Source organism: Euwallacea fornicatus, chromosome 7, assembly GCF_040115645.1.
Source record: "Euwallacea fornicatus isolate EFF26 chromosome 7, ASM4011564v1, whole genome shotgun sequence".
Lineage (NCBI taxonomy): Eukaryota > Metazoa > Arthropoda > Insecta > Coleoptera > Curculionidae > Euwallacea > Euwallacea fornicatus.
This window is the reverse complement of record NC_089547.1, coordinates 2,987,810-3,009,408: the sequence shown is the minus strand read 5'-3', so window position 1 is coordinate 3,009,408 and position 21,599 is coordinate 2,987,810. Positions and strand designations below refer to the sequence as shown.

Genomic DNA, 21,599 nt, shown 5'->3' with positions numbered 1-21,599 from the left:
TTTCAATTTTTGAGGTTAGATCATCGATCTATTCACAAACAAAAAACAATTAAGTTAGGTTAAAATTTTTATTTTCAGCATTTATTAACATTTGCGTAAAGCGAATCGGACCAGTGAATTCTTCCTTTAGCTCTTACCGTTTTATCCTTAGTGTTTAGTATTAAATTTTAGATAATCGAAGTGACTAAAAACCTTGACTATTAAGTATTTAATCTTAAAAAAATAGCATCATAACAACAATTTTATTAAAATGGCAGATGAGCTGGACCTGGTAAGAAGTTGTTTTTAGATTTAAAATATCTTGATATGAAATTTTTATTACGCTTTATTAGATACCATCGATTGCGGTAAAGGAGCCCCTTGACCTTGTTCGCTTAAGCCTGGATGAAAAAATTTATGTCAAAATGAGGAATGACCGAGAATTAAAGGGGAGGTTACATGTAAGTAGAATAATTAGTTTTGAAGTGGTAAAGTTACTCTCTATAGAATAAAATAGATGTCACCATTAATCCCCATTGATGTGTTGGCCTCTAGGGCTACTATGTTAGATTTTATTTCCCATTATTATGATTTCCTCTGCTTATAGGCATATGATCAACACATGAATATGATTCTCAGTGATGTAGAAGAAACAATAACCACTGTGGAAATTGATGAAGAAACATATGAAGAAGTGTACAAAAATACTAAACGCAACATCCCAATGCTTTTTGTCCGAGGAGATGGTGTGATTTTAGTGTCGCCCCCTATTAGAACGTCTTAAATAGAGTCCTCATTAATAACGTATGATGAGTTTAATTTAACATAACTAATATTCTTAAGTTAACAGGAATAAAAAATTTATTACTTTCATTTAGTTCTCTGCCAAACAAGAAATCCACATGCTATGTACTTTTTTCTGTATTTTAAATTATAGCTAGCAAGAAGTATACTGCGTGACGTCACAAACGTATGGAACGGAGGTTTAAGATTTTCATATTCAATAGTTAGCAAAATTGATTTTCTTTTCTAACCTACAAGTTGAAATTTTTTTGCCGTGTTTTTGCACCTCAGCCCTGCTTTCGTTACCATAAAATGAAAATTTGTGTAGAAGTTCCCCATTTCCATTGAACAAAATGTTCAGAAATCTTGCGATAAAATCCTTTTATATGTCGAAACGATTTGCTGGGCATTCGAAGTGGGCAAACATAAGACATATAAAAGGGGCCAAAGATGCTGAACGAAGCTTGTTATTCAGTAAGCTGGCCCGGCAAATTAAAATAGCGGTTGTAGGTAAAAATCCTGTAGTCTGTTATATTACCTCAATAATAAATTTAATTCTTTATGAAATTATTTCAGAAGGTGGATCACTTGACCCAGACAAAAATCTCCAATTATCACAAATAATCAGTCAATGTAAAAGATGTAATATGCCTGTAGCAACCATTCAAAATGTGCTCAAGAGTTGCACTTCAGACAAATCTAACTTAATGCTTTATATTGTTCCTATAAAGTAAGTAAGTATTAGCACAGTTTTGGATTTAGTATATTGATGACCAAAAAAAATAGAATTTCTAATTAAACAATCTCTTAGGGGCCCGGGAAACAGCCTTCTTTTATGTGAAATATACACAAACAATTTACACCATGTAAAAAACGTTATGGCATCACAGTTAAAGAAAACTGGGTATTTAAGTTATTTAAATCAAATGGTATGCAATACTAATGAAAATTTGTAGATCAAAATTTATTGAAGGACAATCTGGTTTACATGCTTTTGAGGAAAAAGGATTTATACAAGTAGAAAATTCCAGCCTTTTCTCCAAATCTAAAGAAGAGCAAATGGAGTTGGCTACTGAGCATGCCATAGAATGTAATGCTGAGGATGTTGTGTCATTGGACGATAAAGTCCTTCTGTTCATTACCAGCAAGCAGAGTTTTCCAAAAACTCAGGAATTACTTGAGCAAAATGGATATAAAATACTTGATGCATCAATTGATTTTGTTCCATTAAGCGAAACGAGCCTGGACGAAATTGATTTCCCAATTTATGAAAAATTAATTAAACGTTTGGAGACTATTCCAGAAATTGTAAGGGTGTTTGATAATGTGAGCTCCAGTTGATGCAAGTGCAAAATTTCTTTTGATTAAATGATTATATTTGTGTTTATATTGCATATAAAATAAATAAAATTATCGTTTACTAGCTGCAAGTGTGATTATGGAATGATATTAGATCTTTATAAAAGAAAGTTGAATATTAAAAAGTTTTAGGACTGAAGTCAATCTCAATTAGAATTGAAAGGTGTCTGTTCGTTTGCATTATTAGAATTTGTTAAAAGGAGATAGAGATACTGAAACGTCTTTGTCAATCAAAATTTAAAATATTTTCCCTCCATGATGTATTTTGTTAGTTTGTTGACATTTCTATTCAGATTAGATAAATTATACCTTTTATCAGGTTATGATATCTGTTTAATATAAAAGTAACCCGAGGAATAATTTGTATACTTTCCCTTTTTATTTACCTTTGATTTTTGGTGTGGTTAGCCATGGATCCAGGCATGAAAGGCATGAATATTGTTTAATAACTATATCAAAAATTTGTTAAAATCGAACAACCCAGCGAATAATCTATTTACATCTTTTCATGCTTGGTTGGATTTTTTCAGGATTCTAGATGCAGAATGGTCCGGTATGCCTTTACTTACATGTCAACTAAAAATAAATTATAAGTGTTGATATCTAAAAATTTCTTTAAACAAGACATGGATATCGAACCACAAAATTTTTTCCATATTTTGAGGGAACATTCCAGAGATAGTATAAATGGTTCTGCTGAATGTCACCGCCTTCTAACCATATTAAATTATAATCTCACTGAAGAACAACTAAACACCACAATAATAGGTAAATAGGGTAACTTCAGCTTATGAGAGGGTTGATCTGATCAGTTTAATTCAAGTGTCATATTTACTCTTATTTTTCATATTGGATTTTTGTCCTGTGTGAACATTTCCTCTCAATTACTCAACTTTTCAAGTTCTACCTATTACTTCCATTTGTTTTTTTATAATATTTATTTTACTGATCTAAATACATTTTTAGATTTATATATTCTCTATATATTTGATAAATCAAATGGATTACTAAGTTTCGTTTTGGAGAATATATCGACCCCAAAATTTGATCATTCATGTGTTAAGTCACTGGAAATAGTTTACACCCTAATTAGCAACTTTTCACACCACATAGAAGAATACATTTTAGGTAAATTTACTCATCTTTCTTTCACAAAATAGTGGAATCTTAATGAGTATTTTTAGATATAAATGAGAAATGTCTAAAACTCTTGCAAAGTAAGGCCTCAGCTAGAATTAAAACCAAGGTTCTAGATGTTTTGATTATAAGCTTTGAAAAAGTGGATAGAAGTTTGGACTTTCAGTTGGAATATACCCAAATTTTTGAGGGGATTAGGGCATGCTTGATTTCTGGAATACACTCAGATTCAAGTATTAAGACAACTCTTTGATTATACTAACTTAACTATAAATCTTGAATTTCAGTAAGGCAAAAAGAGTTTTCAGTTATTGGATTATTTTCAAAAAAATTTCAATATTTAGTAATAGAGCCAAATGATTTAAAGAAACTCTTTATTTCCGAGTTAGATAGGACAATGGTTAGAGGACCTTCCCAGGCAAGTTAAAAAGCAAAATGACGTCGATTTTTTTAAAAGAAAATAATTTTAGCACATTCTCCATGGTGTTTTTACGGGTCTTAAGTACTTTTGCGAAAGCTTCAATCTGAGCTGTAATAACTCAGAGGACGCCGTAATATTAGACAAGCTCTATAAACATATTGATAAATTATCAAAATCACAAGCTGATCAACGATTTGGAAATAGAGGTACATACTGCAAAATGTTATCTTTTTAAAACATTTATATTAATTTATTATGTAGCTGCGCTGGAATTCTTTAGTTGTTACATGAATTTTTTTGAAAACACGTTAATTACAACCTATAAAGTATGGCATAAAAAATTGCTTAGGGGGTGGATGGCTATGAAGGGGTTTGAAGACAGGAAAGTCGGGGAAGAGACACTGAGATCGTTGCTTTTTACTATTGCCAATGCTTTGAGGGATTTAGATAAAACTCAAGGCATGCCCATCTTAGATGTATGTTTAAAATAAAGCAAAAAACTGGCGGGTAAATGTTGACTTATGTGTTCTTTCAGCATTTTATAAAATGGTTTAAATCAATACTTTGGAATGTAAATGCCCCACACACGGAGAAAAAGTTGTGTATTCAAGGTTTAAACTATTTTAGCGGGGTTTTATATCAGTATTATTGCAAAGAAGACGCCCGTAATATTTTCCTTCTGTTAACGCAAAGTTTTGATAAATTTTACATCTTGGGGGACAATTCCGATAATGAAGAGTGGGCGTTTTTGCCCGATTACATTCAATGTTTGGCGGGATTTGTAAGGTAAGTGTGCGTTAAATAAATTTTGGGTATTCTAAGCTGTTTTTATTCGCGATTTTAGGTATCAAACTTTCTCAAATGCAGAAGTTATTTGTCTACAAAGGGCCGTAATAAACATGTTTAAGACTTTCGACAAACTCAAGTCACTTCACCACTCTCTGGTAATAGAGTCCTTAGTCACCACTTTCTTCTATCTTAAAATGACTAATCACTTCCACCTTTTTGTCGAGAATGTTGTTTACCAAGGTATGTCTCAACGTGCGATAATCTTCTATCCTACTTACAAGCATTTCAGAAAAAGCTATATTCACATTTTGGCGGTGATCGCCTGGAGTATTCAAAAGACAGGTTTTAAGTTTATCGATTCTCATCAGTTCTGTTCAATTTCTTCTTGTGGGTCATCAATTGTTGTTGAGCCTAAGTGATGGCAGCTAATAGACTTGCACGCAATCTTGATATGCGTTTAACCTTAATGGTTATGAATGTTTTAATAATAAGCGTGCTATAGAGATATAAAAGAGTCACTAATATTTTTTTCATATTTATGAGTTTAAACTCTGAATTCAGTTCAATTCCTAGTTTGAAATCAGATCCTTTAACTATGCGTTGTATTTTGCATTTATTCTATGCCCGCCAAAGTTATTTCAAGGAATTTAGCAAATTTTGAATTTAAATGTGCAGATTATAACAAATTTTGGCACCTCTACACTTTCATAGCCTTTACAATAATATTCTAATATCAATTACAATAATTTTTTAGGAGTAATTTGGTCTTGTTCGCATCAACACATCTCAGATTCGGAATTAATCGAAGAAAATGAAAAAATCGTCACAGTTAAAAATTACTTCCCCCTATGGCGAGGACTGCTTAAACTAGTACCAAACCGCTGTTTCGATAGAATAGCCATATACTTAGAAGACCGCCAATACATCTTAACCAAAGTCGTCAACGAACTTGTTAAAACTTTGATGATATTAGTCGATAAACTTAACGTTAACGTTGAACTTAAAATCGATGAGGTGCAGAATGATTTAAATAACGCTTGCAAAGTAAAGAATCGCAACGATTTCAACATTTTCCTCAACGTAACGGACTTCTATGAGGAAATTTTGACATCTATTGATGCAGACATGCTTAAGGATTACATATGCAAGATGGTAAACCATATGGTCGGTAAATGTTTAAAACACCCATTGGTTAGCGGATTTTATAAACTATTGGCGTGCGGATTGAAAATTAGCAACAGCCTGAGGCTTTTCGAAGAAGGTTAGCGATTAGGGTCGGTTTTTGGGAGATTCTTTAAGGTGTAATGATTTCCAGGTAATTTAACTTTGAATCAGGATATGGTAAATTGCAAGGAAACTCTTTCCAAGTTTCTCACATATCTATTGCACAAAATGAAGCAATTTAAGGACGAACTTCTTATTTCTTGTTTGAAGGTTTTGCTCGAAAGCCCAGTGGTAGTAGTAAAGCCGTTGTTGCCAGACTGTGTCGGTATGAAAAATGACTTCGATCATTTATGGCTTAAGATAACTCTCGTTCGCAGGTATATTTATCACAATATTTGAAGTTGGACGAAGTTACCTACCTTTAGCTACCATCGGGTTGACCACTCTGGAAAATTGGCAACAATGCATGGATAAAACTGAATTCGAACAGTTTTTATTACAGGTTGTGCCCAGTTTGGATAGCTACTTGCGCAGCAAGTCATTAGGTATTTTTCGTTTATAATTGTTGATGTTTTTCTTAGATTTGAGGTATTTTTAGGGGGTTTAACGCAGGTTGCCACAATAGAAAAAAAGAGAAAGGCTTCTCAAATCTTGAAAAAAAGAACGGTTTTGGTGGAGTTGGAGCCGGAATTGGTGAAATTCCAAAAGAAAGTGTTGCGGTTTGTAGGGAGTCAGAATAGTAGGGTTTGTCACGCTTTCGCGTGTCCTGATAATAACTTTGAGAGAAAGTAAGTTACAGGGATAATGTTATATTTATATTATATAATTTTGTGTATTGTTTTGCGTATACGTTGAAATCTGAAAATACCTTTTATTCCTCTCTAGATTTTTATATTTAATACTGTTTCATTAACACTTTTGTTTTGTACTTTAGCTTGAGGTTTTAATATTTGTTAATTTTGCCTAAGAGTTTAATTTATTCACTCATTTTTCTGTAGAGTAACCAGCGACAACCTACACTTAAAACTGCCATTACCCTATGAAGATCTGTCCTTGGAAATCTACCTCGAACCCTTCATAATGCGAGTGGTAGACCTTTCCTTATATTCCAGCGATCGCAAAACTCGAGTGATGGCTTGCGAGGTCTTACAAGCGTTTGTTTTGGTCTTTTTAGGCAGAAGTACGTTTTAAACTTTGTCTATTTAATTGTACAACTTATTTTCCCAACAGTCAAACTTATTCCCCCCTCAAGCTTGGTAGATTTAGAAGATCTGCTGAAGAATATAGCCATGCCACTCTTGCAATTAGCGTCCGATATTGATCAAATTGTTGGAAACATCTTCCAGCCACTTTTCATGCAACTGATCCATTGGTACACCTCGAGAATGCAACGGGAAAGCTCTCATCTAGCCGTGATAATCGACGTTTTAATGGTGAGTTTTCAAGGTGAATAATTTTCGTGTCGAATTTATTGATGATTTTAGGACGGAGTTACGCATCCCACAAACTCATCTCTTCGAGATTTTTCTGGAAAATGTGTAAGAGAGTTCGTGAAGTGGACGATTAAGCAGAGCTCCGATGATGAGCTACGCAATAGACCGCGGAATATTAAGGTTTTAGTAAAGAAGATGAGGTTTTTCAGTAGCCATCCCGATTTGGTGAAGAAAAGAGGGGCGGCACTGATTTTTAATAATATCTACAAAGAGTTCCGGGAAGAACGTGCTTTGATCAGTATTTTTGCCATTGAATTGGTTCACATTTTTATTAACAGTTTGGTTTTACTGGGGGTGGCAAATGAGGAGGTTGAAAACACTTTTATTCACATTAGAAACGCTATCAGCCATTTGGAACGAATCCTAATAGAAAAACGGGACATTTTCCGCACTTCTGATAATCTGAGGCGAATTCCTTCAGATATCCCGTCAGGGGGCTTCGAGGGCCTCTCCAAGTGGCTACTCGATATGACAGCTAATACGAGCAAATATTGCAGGTAATTTTGCTCTCACAAAAATAATTCTCATCACTAATTTATCTTTTTGTATGCAGAACCGTGTGCATTGACCTTTTCGTCGCTATCGAGCCGATAACTCGCAGTTTGTCTGGCTCTTTAACCAAAAACATTGAGGAGGATCTAATTTCCCACTATTTAAAACCTCTTAGCAGCTATCCTACATTGGATAATTTCGATTCTAAAGGAGATGCAACTGCACTTTTGTTAAAGTGGTTGCAAGGCTTGTTGTGCCAACTAGATGGATTCAATTTCGTTATTATGCATTTCCAAAAATCAATAGATTTCACTGATCAGAATAACATAATTTCGATTAGCTATTTTCTGGAGAATTTGCAGGACGTTACTATAGATCAAGGTTCGTAATTACTAAACAAATTTTCCGTGGACATCCTATTTTTTTTCAGGTTTAAAGCTAATGAGTACCAATTCTTCACTTCCGTATTATTACACACTCGAAAACAAGGAACAGTTTCAGCTCCTGAAATCTTGTTGTTGTCGTGGTATATTGAAATTATCAGTGTCCTTACTGAACTCAGATCAGAATATTGCCCATAGAGGATTCTGGACCGAGCTCTTTTTGAGTATTATTTTAAAATCCCTTTTCAACCCTTCATCTCTGGGATTTGAAGACAAATTGGGCGAAAACGAGCATTCTCAAATTTTAGTTTCTTTTCTCGATAATATGTCTAAGAAACTTTCGGAGAAATATGTACTGAAGTTGGTAGATCTGCTGACTGCTTATGTGTCTGATAGTTTTTGCGTTGAGATCGATTTGAAGCATGATGTGAGTTTAAAGCAGAGGTACTTGCTTAAAGGTTTGTTACTGTTGAAATAATTTTTCTTTTTTATCACGCTGCTTTTCCAGGCCTAGTGACGATTCAAAGCACTAAACTGAATACGCGTTTTCAAGCTGAGAACTTCTCCAAAGGCCTGATTGATAAACTGATGAATAGTTTTCTCTCATGCCAGAAAAATAATATTGTGTTTATCAGCAGACTCTCAGAACTCACTTTCGAGCATTGCTCCTTGATTTTAAAGTTTTCATTAAGCAACACCGAAGAACTTTCTTCATTCTTGAGTCATTTCTATAAGAATCTTACAGTCAATTGTCCGGAATTCCCAGACAATGATATGACTTTCGGGATGTATTTGCTGACCAAATTTTCAGACCCTCTCGTTGAAGTTATATTGAATAACTTCCATACGTTTTTGGTGTACTCGGATTCGGTTGAAGTTACGGTTAAAACTACAACTTACGTATTGAAGTACTTGGATGATAATAAGGAGCAATTCAAAGATAAATTTGTTATGGCAGCGAATAGTGTTTTGGGCAAATGGTCCCTGTTTCAGATGCATTTCGAGAAGAATAACGTGGATTGTGGTGAGTACAAATGTTTTTAAAGAAGAGTTTATTTAGAGTTTTCACGAAGAGAATTAAAATATAGTGGAATATTTTTCCCCGAAATTACGATTGCATACATTGCGTGAATGCACTGCAATATACTCAGATTTGTTTATTATAAATATTAATGGTACGAAACGTGTTTACAGGTCTAGATTTTGTGCGGCAATTTTGGAAACTCTTTGCACAAAACATTAGAAATATAAATACCGAAGATGTACAAAAGTGGCTTATAGACCTGATTTGCAGGGAAAATATCTTACTATCCGAAACGAGCAGTGTTACATTTTATTTCAATGTTTTCGAAGTATTGGCCGAAGTAGTTGAAGACGATATTGAAGGATTAGAGTAAGTTTCGTCTACAAATTTCCATTAAAATATTTATAAGTATTATTGCTTAGTACTGCGGTAAAGAAATTCGAAACGATGCTATCGTCGGATCTAAGCAATTCTTCTACAATCGATAAACTGCTGGCCATATTACCAGCAGTCAAAAGCCACACAGTATTCAAATTTTTAATAAAGTTTTACGTAAATCACTCACAACTGGACAAAAACGACATTGATTTGTCTTATTTGCTTAAAGTGTTTATGACAAAAAGTCCTGAAGACACTCAATCGAAAATTCTCTCCACTCTATACCATTTAGCCTTAAATGAAACTGAGAGCTTTGAGAAGAAAAAAAAAATGGCAGATACGGTGCTCCCAAATATATTTAAAAATTGCGAATATGTTATATTTGAGAAGTTTTTCGCTGACAATATTAGAGATATAAGCACTTGTTTGGAGAGCTTGAACAACTATGGCGATGGACTTATTTATTTCTCTCTCCTGGAAATCTTGTTCTTGAGAATTCCCATAGAGAGTGAAGAGCGACTGCATTGCAGCATTACAGTTGCTTCCGGTAACCCAAAATTGCGAGCTTTGCTGCTAAAATTGGCCCTAAACTCCTTTAGAAACAGCCCAAATATTGAGAATAAGGAAGAGTTGAGGGTGTACAAGTGCTTTGCTTACAAAACTTTGGCTTCAATAATCAGCAATTCCATTAGAACTAAAAATTTTTATGAGAAGCTGTTCATAAGAAAAGAGAATGATAAAGATATTTTGTGGAGTGCCTTGATAGATACCAGTTCTATTTACGCCTTCGACGTAGATTTCGATAGTTATCCTAAAAAAAGGAAAATTTTGGTTAACATACGAGACGATTTGAGGCAGCAAATGGACACAAACAAATCCAAATCTTTGAGGTATATATCTGTTGAAATTTGAATTTTAGTACTGATACAGAGAGCTGATTTTTAGGTATATAGAATCGCAAAGATTATTCAACAGTTCTCTCAGTGAAGATATCACGAAGTTCGATTTTACTACTAGCATATTGAGGTCACATGGTAGAAATGACGAAAATGTTGATCGAGAGGAGGAAAAAGAAGGCGTTAGTAACACCACATTTCTGCAGGTGCTTTTAACAATTTTTGTCATAAAAATTAAAAATACTATAGGAATGCGCTAAATTTTTTACTAAAAATGTTCTTCATTTAAACGTTTCTTAATTACTTTTTCAATAAAATTACCTTAATTTTGTTTTTTTTTTTTTTTCTATTGCAGAGGCTGGTTTTCCTGGAAAGCACTGAAGTCAACAACCACGAACTGATGGCCACGGTATGTGGCGTAATTGAGCACATGTTCTCCAACCGAATTTGCCACTTACCTTACGATCCCGAGGAAATGGTCGAATTTCCTAGTTGGATGAGCGGTAATAGCTTTTCATTTTCATTTCATTCAAACATTCATTGATATCATTAATTCCAGGCATTGTCCAGCTTCTCCTTGATTCAAACACCCACCCCAATATAAAAATATTCTGGATTAAAGTAATCGATAATATGATACACATTTTCCGTCATTTTGCGAAATATTTCGTAGAACCTTTGCTACAGTTCCTGAACAATAAAGTGGCTGGAAATTCTTTAAATTATTTTGTCAGTGATGTGGTCAGTTTCACCCCTAAGCTCCAATCCTCTCCATATTTAATTCCCACGTTAAATTCTTTTAGATAGTTATTCTTGCTACTTGGAGCAAAGATGTTCAACCCAATGAAAAAGAAGCGAACCTAGCTTCGAATTTCCTAGAACATGTGGTAAAAATACTCACCAATGACCGTCAAGACTCATTTAAGTATAACTTGGACCTCGTGAAACTTCTGGTGGAAAACTGGAAGGATTTCGTCCAGGTGCCTTATGACACCTTATTTTCAAAGCTTAACTGCGACATCAATAGCAGACCGATAGAAGTTGGGATCCATTTAATTTCAATATTCCTTGCAAATTCAGTACTTCCATGCGACAATTCGAAAATAGATTCTTTTTGGAATGTTTTAGTTAACATTTTAAGCAGTGATGTGTTAACAATTTACAAGCCTTGTGCAGAAACTATAGGCCTCATGCTAAGATACTTTAAACAAAATGAAATGACGCAAGAGAGCTTTAGTTTGGGGCTTAAGAAGGTCTTGTTAAGTTTTCACGATATTAACAAATACGCGAAATGTCTTGAAGGTGTGGCTATGCACTATCCAGATATTGTTGACCAGTATCATTTAGAGAAAATATTGAGTCGGCTTCCACAATCGGACATGAATTTGCAGAGCGTGTTTTTGAAGATAATTTGCAAAAAGGCCGATATTTTAAATGATAATGCTTCATTTAAAGGAGAAGATTGGACTAAATTTTTAGAGAGTCAAAGTGCGACAGTGCAGTTAATTACTTTGGAGATAATACTTAAAGTATGGATATTTATGATGGGTATAATTGTAGAAATAATTATTTGGTTTCAGACAATAGGAATATTAACGCACGAGATAACGTTTAAAGAAATTTTGAAAAGCGTTTGCAAAAATACACTAAATCCTAATTCCTTTTGCCGAGGCCGGATGTATGATATAATGATTGCGGTTTTGGAAGCGAAGCTCGTGAGCTGCGATGTTCTAGAGCAGTGCCAAGAGGTACCTACACTCTTCGAAAATAAATATCTATAATTCAATCTCTCTTAACAAATTTCTCAATAATTATTTTGAACTTATGTATTCAGCTCAGAGAATGGCTAAACCCTAGCCCCTGGCTAATCTCTAATCATACTGCAAAAAACCATCCCGCCACTGTACAAGATTGCTCTATAATCCACTAATTTGATCACAATCAGAAAAACACATTATATGTAACTTCCGTTCACTTATCTTCTTAATTCTTGTTAAAACAGTTTGTATATTATGTAAATCGTAAAATCACTTATGTAATCCTTCAGGTCTTAGTATATGGCCTTACAGAGCGGGATATTGAGCTCAGGAATAAAGTAAGAACGTTTTGGTCCAAAAATCCGGCAGTGCCCTTGGAAATTTCGAAAAAATTTCCATATCTTTTGTCGAATTTTTATTTGGCCAAAACTGAAGACCAGTTCTTGGGTAAGTTAAATTTAAAGTTAAGAGTTAAGAGTACTTTAGATACCAATATTGTATAATGTTATTATCAGGAAGTCCAGAGAAATCCAATGATGTTGCAAGACTGCAATATAAAATTTCTTACTTTCTAACTCTCGGATTTGGTGTTTCTTCCCTAATTATCACGTTTTTTCTTCGAATGATGATTTTTTTGTGAAACCACATTTTATAGGTTACGCATCGTACTTCCTCCTGGAATCAATCAAACCCGACGAATACAACAAGGAATTGTTCGAGCACCCTTTGGAAGACTGCGAATTTCAAGAATATAAATTACAAACCAACTGGAGGTACGCACTTTCGTAATCGATCTCAACAATGAGCCCCTAATTTGTTCCATACTAGACTTCAGCATCCTTCAGTGGTGCCAATGTTTGCAGAGACTTTGAGTAGCTACTCTGAAGGCCTCGATGAGACTATCGACAACCTGGGTGCTATAAGAGCCACACAGGACAATTTATCCTTTGCGCAGACGCAACAAGTTAACGCGCGCGAAGTGCACATATCGCAGGTTACTAGCTTGGAGAGCAGTCTTTTTGGGGTATCTGATGTTGCATTTGAATTGTTTAATTGAATATTTGTTTGCATTTTCGTCTATACAGTCAATAGGGGATGCTAGTACTTTTTTAAATCCAAATGAAATACAGCTGTCTCATCGCTATAAGCTGAATAAACGCAGGTTTTTAAGGGATAAAGCTAAAGTGTCGAAGAATTATGCTCACCTTGCTGTGGCCCAGAAGCAGCAGCAGGTTTTTCAAAGGTTTCGTGTTTGTCAAATTTTCTCTGTGGTTGGTTTAATTATCCTTTGCAGGTATGACGCAGCAAAAGAAAGGGAAAAGAAAGTCACTATTTACAGGAGTTACCGTAACGGGGATTTCCCGGACATTCAAATCACTCTGGGTTCTCTGATTAAACCTCTGCAAATGCTTATTTTGGTTAGTTTATAGGATGATTAACGATGATTTAAATATATATAATATAAAATGTTTAGAACGATAGCGAACTTGCGAAAACCTTCTTCACAGTGCTGTATAAGACTTTAAACAGCAAACTATCGGACATAAACGAAATTTTCTTCAGCGAAGTCCTTAACGGCATTAAGCGCATTTTTACCACCACGGTGCAATACAACACCAATGTTTTTTCAACCTTGTTTGATATTCTCTTGGACAGTAAAAAGAAATTCCGAGTGGACCCCGCTATAATAGCTGCGGTTTGCCAGCAAAGCGGTTTAGCTTCTGTGGGTGCGTTATTCGGCCTGTTTGTAGGTTTTTATTATGAGTTTTTCTTCTTTGATAGGAACACTGGTTATTGAGGAGTATATAATGGAGTTGGAACCTGCTCCCAGTTCTTCGAAAAAAAGGAGCGGTGTTGGTGATGATGAAACAAAGCATTGGTTGAAGCTTGCAGAGCTGTATAGGGAGTTGAACGAATGGAACTTGGTAAGTTTGCGGGGTATTTGCTATAGATAAAGGGTTATTGGGAAGCGATTTTCGATATCAATTTCAGCAACCGAATTTAAAAAATCGTACTTTATCCTAATTCGGTCAATTCAATTCGTTGGCTTTAACACTATCGACTTCTCGCACGAAACATTGCTAGTCAGTCAATAATCTCCTTTAGGTACGAACTATTTTTATGGAAAAATCAAATTGCAAAGAAGATGTGCACGAGGCCGTAATTCTGGAAAGTCAGAAGCGATGGCGCGACGCCCAAGAAAAATATCAAAGTTTGATCCAAACTGATGTATCACCGGAAAGGCAAGACTTCTATTATGAGTCCTATTTTAAATGTCTGGCCCATTTAGGTGAGCATTTGGACGATAAATTTAGGGAAAGAACTTTGCGAGAATTAAATTTAGGTTAAATTTTTTTGGAACATTTCCGGACTTATACAGTATTTTAGAGGTTGCTCATTTAGAAAAGTTAACTTAAACATTATTGTCATAAGGTGAGTGGGAGAAATTGCCCAAAGCAGTCGAAAATCTAGTTCCTGAAGAGGGAGAAAAGACCTGGGATTCTCTGTGGGATAACAATTGGTTCCAGCAAAAGATTTTACCTTGGTATATCAGTGCCCAGGTTAAAAACCTACTTTTCTCAAAGACCAGAAATAACCAGTTCTTCGAGGACATCAATAAATCCTTAAGTTAATTTTATCTTTTTAAAAAAAGAAAAAAATGTAATTAATTCTCCCTTCAGGCAGAGAAGATCAGGCTCAATACCTAAAAAACAATTTCTCCGAAGAATTTTGTATTTTATGGCTAACGAGAGAACGGAGCAATCAGGCTATGCAGTACTTGAAAGCCGGTTTAGAGAATTTCTTAAGCGAGTGGCAGTTGCTTAATCCCATGTTTGGAAGTTTACGGTAAATTCAAGGATTTACTTTATTCATTTGATGTATCAAGTAATATTTTTAGATACGACAAAGTACTTAATCTTCGCACCCTTATTGAAATCGAACGTTTCCTATTAACAGAGAAATGTTTGACTGAAGTTACCGGAAAAAGTAAACTCAGTTCTTTGCAAGATTATTGGAGATCTACTCAAAGCGAGTCATTAACTTCGTTGATTTTAAACGAATCTAAACTTCTCTATAGGAAACAGTTTTTGAAGATTTTGATAGGTCGTTTGGAAAGTAACGCGGATTTGGTGAAGGAGTTGAAGAAGACTGAGATTATGTTGGATATTTCATTTATGAAATTAGCGGTTGATGACGGGAACTATTATATGGTAAAGAAGTATTACAAGTAAGTAATGTATAGAGTCAGGAAGGCTTATCAGCTATCACATAATAATGAATTTCAGACGAATTTACCATGAATTTTCATTCTCCTAGTATAGTCTTTGATATTTTTCCAGGTCATACGCCACAATGAAGCATGCCAGTTTGACGATGATATACGGTTCTTTGGGATGTTTATATACCAAATTGATTAAAAATAAGCCAGAATTGCAGCTTAAAACGTTGTTAAACAGCTTAACTAAGTTCAGTAAGTTGGAGTCCTATTTTCCTATAAAGCTGAGAGATTTCTTTGCGTAACACCTCATAGTTATCGATTTAATGTGTATTACTAGTTATTTGGAAAAAAATATCTCATACCTTTTGATACCTATATATTAATATGAGAAGGAAATATTTACCTTTTTCATGATCCCTACGTAACTTTATTTTTTAACAGCCCTTATTCATATAAGTCGTTCCGAATGTTGATTTCCGCTGTTTTTCTACTAATTTCTTCAATCTTACATTATAGAATCTGTCGTGAACACAACCAAAGGCGATAAGGCAATCGCGTCTCTACTGAAAATCATGGACATCAGCGAGGAAATTACGGATATTCTGAACAACAATCCCGATTTGTGTTCCAAATACAAAACCGATCTAACCGAAACTTTTGGAAGTGATTGCACTCCGTCTATGCAAATTGCTTGCGACGATTTAAAGAGAGAAATTTTTAAAATGGATTTAGACAACACGTGAGTTACCGATTAAAATCTGGGTCACATACTCATAATTTTGCGAATCGTGACTGACGAAACTTGTGAATGTTGATCCATTTTTCATTTATATTGTCAGCTCTGAAATTTGCATAGACCTAGAATTTTTGCTTAAAGAAATAAAATTGCTCCTCGAGTATGTGAACTGGAGCTTATTTTCCACGCTTCTCCTAAAATTATGTTTATAAATATTTGTGATTCTTAAATTATTCACAGGACACAGGAAGTTATTAAGGAACAAGCCAAAGCTTTGGTCAAATTAGCTTATTTCGTTCAGGAAAAATCTGATCAAGAAAAAAATTTCGTTGTTTTTGTTCTAAGAGCCATGAGATTAGGTTCTAAAGAAGCGAGACAGCTATTCCCATGCATTCTCCTAAAGAACTCCGTGGAAGAGGAAGCCCATCAAGATTTTATAGCGGAGACGCAATATATACCATGCTGGATGTTTTTGGGGTGGATTCCCCAGTTACTAGGTATGCGATATTGTGATTAAAATATAAATTTATGTAGGATTCAGTAATCAAATCAACCACCCTACAATAGTTTTTAATTGTATTGCATTATGTATTCTGGTCAGGTCGAGATTCTATCGGAACGGTTGTAGATTGTAAATAGAGTTAAGGTTAAGTTATTGTTAAGGAATGGATGTAGCCTTTTGGCACGCCCATGGTAGACTTTAGTCGGCGCATGAGAATTCCCATCGAGTCACTTTGTCGGCATGGGCATTACCTATGATAAGTTTTGTCGGCTCTAATATTGCCGACGCTATTACGATTGACGAAATCACCGTTGAAGGGCCTCTTATTAGCTTCGGTGCCACAGTCCAATGCGGCGGGTAATGAACGTGGTGTTGATGTCACCCCAACTAGGGTACGCCCATGGTGCGCCGCCAGAGGGTTTAGTATTTAAGACTTTCCCGAAGACGGGGAAATTCTATTCTATTCTATTAATTGGGCATCTTTAAGAGTTACTTTTCTAAGTGCAAACAAAAGCCGTATCCACCCTCATCAACCTATTTTTGAATTCTACCCTAAACTAACAAAGTAGAAACATACATTTATAAATAAAATATTTCTTTTGCAGCTAACGTGGACACTCGTAAAGTAACAGCTATCTCCGACATTATTTTGAGAATAGCGAAAACTTACCCTCAAGCCATCATGTACTCTTACAGGCTGAGCAAAGAGAACTATTCACAGACTCACAGTGAATTTTCTGAAGAAACTAAACTCTTGACCAATGAGTTGGACGCCCTCCTGTTGCACGATGTGCTTGTAGATCAATTTCTATCGGGTATTTGACTGAATTTTAGATATTGATGCTTTGGTGCTTGGGGTCAAATAATTAATTGAAATTTGATATTTTCAGGGTATTATTTCTGAAAGTAGAAAATTTTATTCAACTTATGCAAGGTATCTTTCAAAATTACTTTGATATGCTTGAAATGTAAATAAATGGTTGTGTTTGTCCTTAACAACGATGGGTCATAGTGGCACGTGCCCTACAGATGTTTAATTTTTAGTCTCTTAACAGTGTGGCCGTTCCGGTCCAGGCCCACACTGCAGGATACTATTAACTAATCTAAAATCATGGCCCCAAGCAACGGAATCGATTCGTGTCTTATTGCATGATATTAATGAAATTTTGTTACATAACAGCCCTCTGCAAAGTAAGCGTACCTTTAACAACGTTGCAATATTACATCAAGAAGATGAGCGCTTGCCAAAAGATAGAGGATGCGTTGAATTTAAGAAACGAAATAATGGAATTCTTCTTCAAAGACACTCCAGCGTCATATGACTCAAAAAGCATGCAAGGTAGTACCCTTATCCATAGTTTCGCATTATAATCAATCTCTGTGTTAACTTACAACACTAGGCAACATATACCGGCAAGTTAAAGACTTCAAAGCTGCATTCGAGGGTGTAACCGAGTTATCCTCGATGCAGGAAATAAAGAACATTTTAGTGAATCCGATTGCCCAGAAATGCAAAGCTTTACTAGATAAAAAACATGAATTTTCCAAAGAATTAAAAGATTACTGTCCCTGGTTGGCCAACTTCTCTGCCGCCAGGTTGAACATAGAGCTAGAAATACCTGGACAGTACTCTGGCGATAAATTACCTCTGATTCAGCATCACGTCAAATTATCTGGGTTTCATAGAGAGGTGACGGTTTTAATCAGGTGTTGGCAGTAATTGAAATATAATTTTTTGGTGTAGGTCAGTGTAATGACTTCACTAAGAAAACCCATCAAACTAACCATGCTTGGAATGGACAGTAAAGAGTACCCATTTTTGGTAAAGTTCGGCGAAGATACACGGCAGGACCAAAGGGTACAGCAGCTATTTATGCTGATGAATAGTATTTTTGCTAACGATAACAAGAGCCACTATGTGTTAATTTATCAGGTCGAAAAGCACGTTTTAATTTGAAGATCGAAATAATAATTCAAGACCTGAGAAATTGCAGGTTATTCCTTTAACCTCTAGCCTTGGAATGATCCAGTGGGTCGACCACACAGTTTCACTACAAAGTTTTATTGAAAGATCCCTCCCAAATAAAAGGACAAATATGATCAATCATTTGGGAAGCAAATTCCAGAAATTCTTAGGAAAAACTGGGAATGACTTGGAAGGTTATGGTCTAATGGCTCAAAGGAAAGATAGAAATAAAGTCATTCCCTTTTTCCAAAGTCTGGTCAATATGATTCCTCGAGACGTTTTAAGGTTCAGAGAATTCAGAGTTCAAAAAATTTCGAGTTGAAGAACTTCTTGTCGTTTTAGAACATCAATCTGGTCCCTAAGTTTATCAACTGAGAGCTTTATAGCATTTAGAGACAATTTCATAAAGAGCTATGCGGTCATCTGCATTTGCCATTGGATTTTAGGGATTGGAGATAGGCATTTGCAGAATTTCCTAGTATGTACTAGAAATGGAAAAGTTCTGGGTATTGATTTTGGGCATGCGTTCGGTACCGCCACTCAAATTTTACCCATTCCGGAGCTCGTTCCGATAAGGTATCAATAAGGTATTTTTGCAAGCAAATGTAACAAAGTTTTGAATTTTTCCTCGCTTAGATTAACTCCCCATATAGTGGCATTAATGGAGCCTTTAAAGGAAAAGGGAGCTCTAAGAGATGTTATGATTGATTGCTTGAAATCTCTCCGCGTCAATGTTGGACCCTTATTGGCGACGATGAACGTATTTGCTCAAGAGCCTTCAGTTGATTGGTTAGAGCACGCTAAAAGGTATTATATATATTTATTAATGTTAAAGTCCTAAATCCCGAAGAATATTTTCGTTTGAATATTTTCTCTTCTTAAATATTTGTTCATATTTAGAATTTCTCTCGCAGACTTTTCTCCTCGGAATGAGAGGAACAGGATTTTTCTACCTCGTTAATTCACTTTTCAGGTTTCATGCTGTTGACCAATCAAGCGACCACGTCTGGTATCCTCTGCAAAAGGTAGAGCAAGCCGCAAGAAAACTTCAAGGAGCCTCCTCCGCCGCTATCTTAATTGAAGATTTGAAATTTTCTATTTTTAACCTCCTCAAGCCAGAGTTTTTCAAAGCGTTTATGACGTTGGTCGAAGGCAGCCCCATCTACGATTTAAGGGCCAGGTAAGCGTTACAATGACTTTCAAGTTACTCATACCTCCTTTAAACACTAATCACACTTAAGGGCCTACTTTTTTGGTAAATTTCTACTCATTTCTTTAGACTTAAAACTGAAAATCTCTCCGTCGAAGACCAAGTGGACAGCCTAATTGATCATGCCACAGATGAAAATCTCTTGGGTCGAATGTATCTTGGATGGGCTGCTTCCGTATGATTATATTTTCTTATTATTTTTATTATTCATATTGTTTTTTTGTTATTTTCATTGTCCATTATTGAAACAATATAACTTTACTAACAAGAGAAATTTTAATTCACCCTGTGTTTTGCAACTCAAACTCAAACCATCTGCCTTTCTCAAACAGGGGTCCACGCATGTATAGGTAAGCGTTATTTATTTATGCGAAGATCATTAATTAATATTATCTAAAAGACGATAGAGAGTTTGACTCTAAATTCCTTGTAAGATAAGCGTGAAGAGGAAACGATAGAGGGTTGTTTATAAATTCCTTCAACGTAGGCGTGAGAAGAATGGTGAAGGGTTTGATATCCGTGGAAAAAAAGCTAGAACACCGCTTATCAATTTTCTTTAGGAAAAAAGGAGAATGCTCTCGGAGGTGTCTACGACGAGTTGTATCGGGATGCATTCTTGGCTTGATTCTTGACTGTAAAAGAGTCCTTTAGAAACTTGCGAAGTTAAAAACTACATATATGCCTGTGAGCTTTCATAAAGAAACTAAGAGAAGGTTTGTTTATCAATTCATTTTAACGTAAGCGTGAGAAAAATTATGGAATGTTGTTTATAATTCTTTTTAATGTAAACACGTGCACTTGGGGGCGGCTACGACGCGTCGTGCTTAGGGGATATTCCATTCCCGGCTTCTGATAGAAAAGCAGTGCTCCAGGAATTTTCAAATTACGTTTTAAATCAAAACATGTTTTGATCCCAAATTCCAAGTCGAAAGAAAGCAAATAGTTTTCCGTTAATAAAATCGGTTGTTTATCGATTGCAACTCCTCCGTGCATTTAATCTCTGCATATATTTTCAAATAAACATTTTATTAAACAAATAAAAAAAACTATTAGCTGCCTACAAAAAAAAGTATAATAAAGAAAAAACAAGACTTATTTGAACTTGGGCAAAATAAACAAAAAAACTCTCATAGATATCTTTTCGATAAGTTAGCAGTGTCGCCCTTATTTCTCTTGTAAAATTCTTCAGGACTTAAGGAGAAGTCGCTGATTACGGGGATATTCATTGGAGGGGAACTAAAAATGTTGTATTGACTGGGTAGATTAAATTCTTCGGAACGTTTCCTCACAAACGTCCAACTATGGCTATTATGGGTGTATTCGGAAGCCGCTGTTTGAACCTAAATTAATAGGTGTTTTTTTTTGCGTTTTTCTACACTTTACAGTATTAACCTGTTTGAAATTAAATAAATTCCCACTATCGTTTTGTTTCTGCCCGCCTCCGAAATCGAAGTTAAATGAGCGATAATCCTTATTGCCCGATCTTATGAATTGCTCGAAAACGTCGGCATTTTTGTCGCTAAATATATTCATGTTCATTCCGGTATTAGATGAAGAAAACACTTTTGACTGCGTCTCGGGTGATTCCTTCGATTCGTTATCGTCAGTATGAATCACCTTTTTGGATAAAGCAATAAACCACAAGGTTTTAGAAGAAAATGTAATCCTATAGTTACTTCTACTCCATCAATGTTTTTCCGAATCGTTGCCAAGCACTTAGTTTGCTGGATTTGTCTCGGAGTAGGTCGCCCATGTCTGCTTAATCGATCCTCCCATATTTTGGCAAAATTCGCAGACTGGTTTTTATCGAAGTTGAATAACTTTTTGTTCTGTTCGAAGAACTTTTGCCTTATGGCTTTCTGGGTTAAATTCTTAAAAGGGTAGATCGATCCTGATTGTTGAATGGCTGG

At 35.3% G+C, this 21,599-nt stretch overlaps 4 protein-coding genes across 4 annotated transcripts in view; 3 read left to right on the top strand and 1 right to left on the bottom strand.

Moving 5' to 3' along the window:
• Positions 1 to 7: 7 nt before the first annotated feature.
• Positions 8 to 852, top strand: LSm3 (U6 snRNA-associated Sm-like protein LSm3). The gene is made up of 3 exons (XM_066284434.1): positions 8 to 271; positions 333 to 440; positions 587 to 852. Exons 1-3 carry the CDS (start codon positions 251 to 253, stop codon positions 761 to 763), a joined length of 306 nt encoding a protein of 101 aa, XP_066140531.1. The 5' UTR covers positions 8 to 250; the 3' UTR covers positions 764 to 852.
• A 117-nt stretch (positions 853 to 969) lies between these two features.
• On the top strand, positions 970 to 2,192 carry LOC136340374 (translational activator of cytochrome c oxidase 1-like). The gene is made up of 4 exons (XM_066284422.1): positions 970 to 1,272; positions 1,339 to 1,492; positions 1,574 to 1,666; positions 1,719 to 2,192. The coding sequence occupies exons 1-4, from the start codon at positions 1,116 to 1,118 to the stop codon at positions 2,101 to 2,103; spliced, it is 789 nt and encodes a 262-aa protein (XP_066140519.1). The 5' UTR covers positions 970 to 1,115; the 3' UTR covers positions 2,104 to 2,192.
• Positions 2,193 to 2,317: 125 nt separating this feature from the next.
• Positions 2,318 to 19,895, top strand: LOC136340356 (DNA-dependent protein kinase catalytic subunit-like). Its single transcript, XM_066284390.1, has 49 exons — positions 2,318 to 2,550; positions 2,652 to 2,889; positions 3,088 to 3,249; positions 3,306 to 3,491; positions 3,546 to 3,676; positions 3,729 to 3,885; positions 3,941 to 4,155; positions 4,215 to 4,465; positions 4,524 to 4,708; positions 5,223 to 5,729; positions 5,784 to 5,957; positions 6,010 to 6,177; positions 6,231 to 6,420; positions 6,631 to 6,812; positions 6,863 to 7,065; positions 7,117 to 7,622; positions 7,679 to 7,998; positions 8,048 to 8,458; positions 8,509 to 9,024; positions 9,195 to 9,393; positions 9,447 to 10,292; positions 10,348 to 10,504; positions 10,654 to 10,801; positions 10,858 to 11,039; positions 11,102 to 11,827; positions 11,879 to 12,046; positions 12,346 to 12,502; positions 12,711 to 12,828; positions 12,884 to 13,079; positions 13,141 to 13,298; positions 13,350 to 13,473; positions 13,530 to 13,782; positions 13,838 to 13,980; positions 14,162 to 14,345; positions 14,489 to 14,683; positions 14,737 to 14,902; positions 14,955 to 15,284; positions 15,397 to 15,527; positions 15,792 to 16,014; positions 16,252 to 16,508; positions 17,119 to 17,328; positions 17,694 to 17,852; positions 17,914 to 18,203; positions 18,258 to 18,446; positions 18,508 to 18,764; positions 18,822 to 19,055; positions 19,116 to 19,286; positions 19,453 to 19,659; positions 19,759 to 19,895. Exons 2-49 carry the CDS (start codon positions 2,748 to 2,750, stop codon positions 19,868 to 19,870), a joined length of 11,496 nt encoding a protein of 3,831 aa, XP_066140487.1. The 5' UTR covers positions 2,318 to 2,550; positions 2,652 to 2,747; the 3' UTR covers positions 19,871 to 19,895.
• A 513-nt stretch (positions 19,896 to 20,408) lies between these two features.
• LOC136340386 (uncharacterized) overlaps positions 20,409 to 21,599 on the bottom strand; it is a 28,302-nt gene continuing 27,111 nt past the window's right edge. The window contains 3 exon segments of the mRNA XM_066284436.1: positions 20,409 to 21,029; positions 21,082 to 21,306; positions 21,366 to 21,595. Of these exon segments, the coding sequence (XP_066140533.1) occupies positions 20,817 to 21,029; positions 21,082 to 21,306; positions 21,366 to 21,595 (668 nt within the window). The 3' untranslated portion in view covers positions 20,409 to 20,816.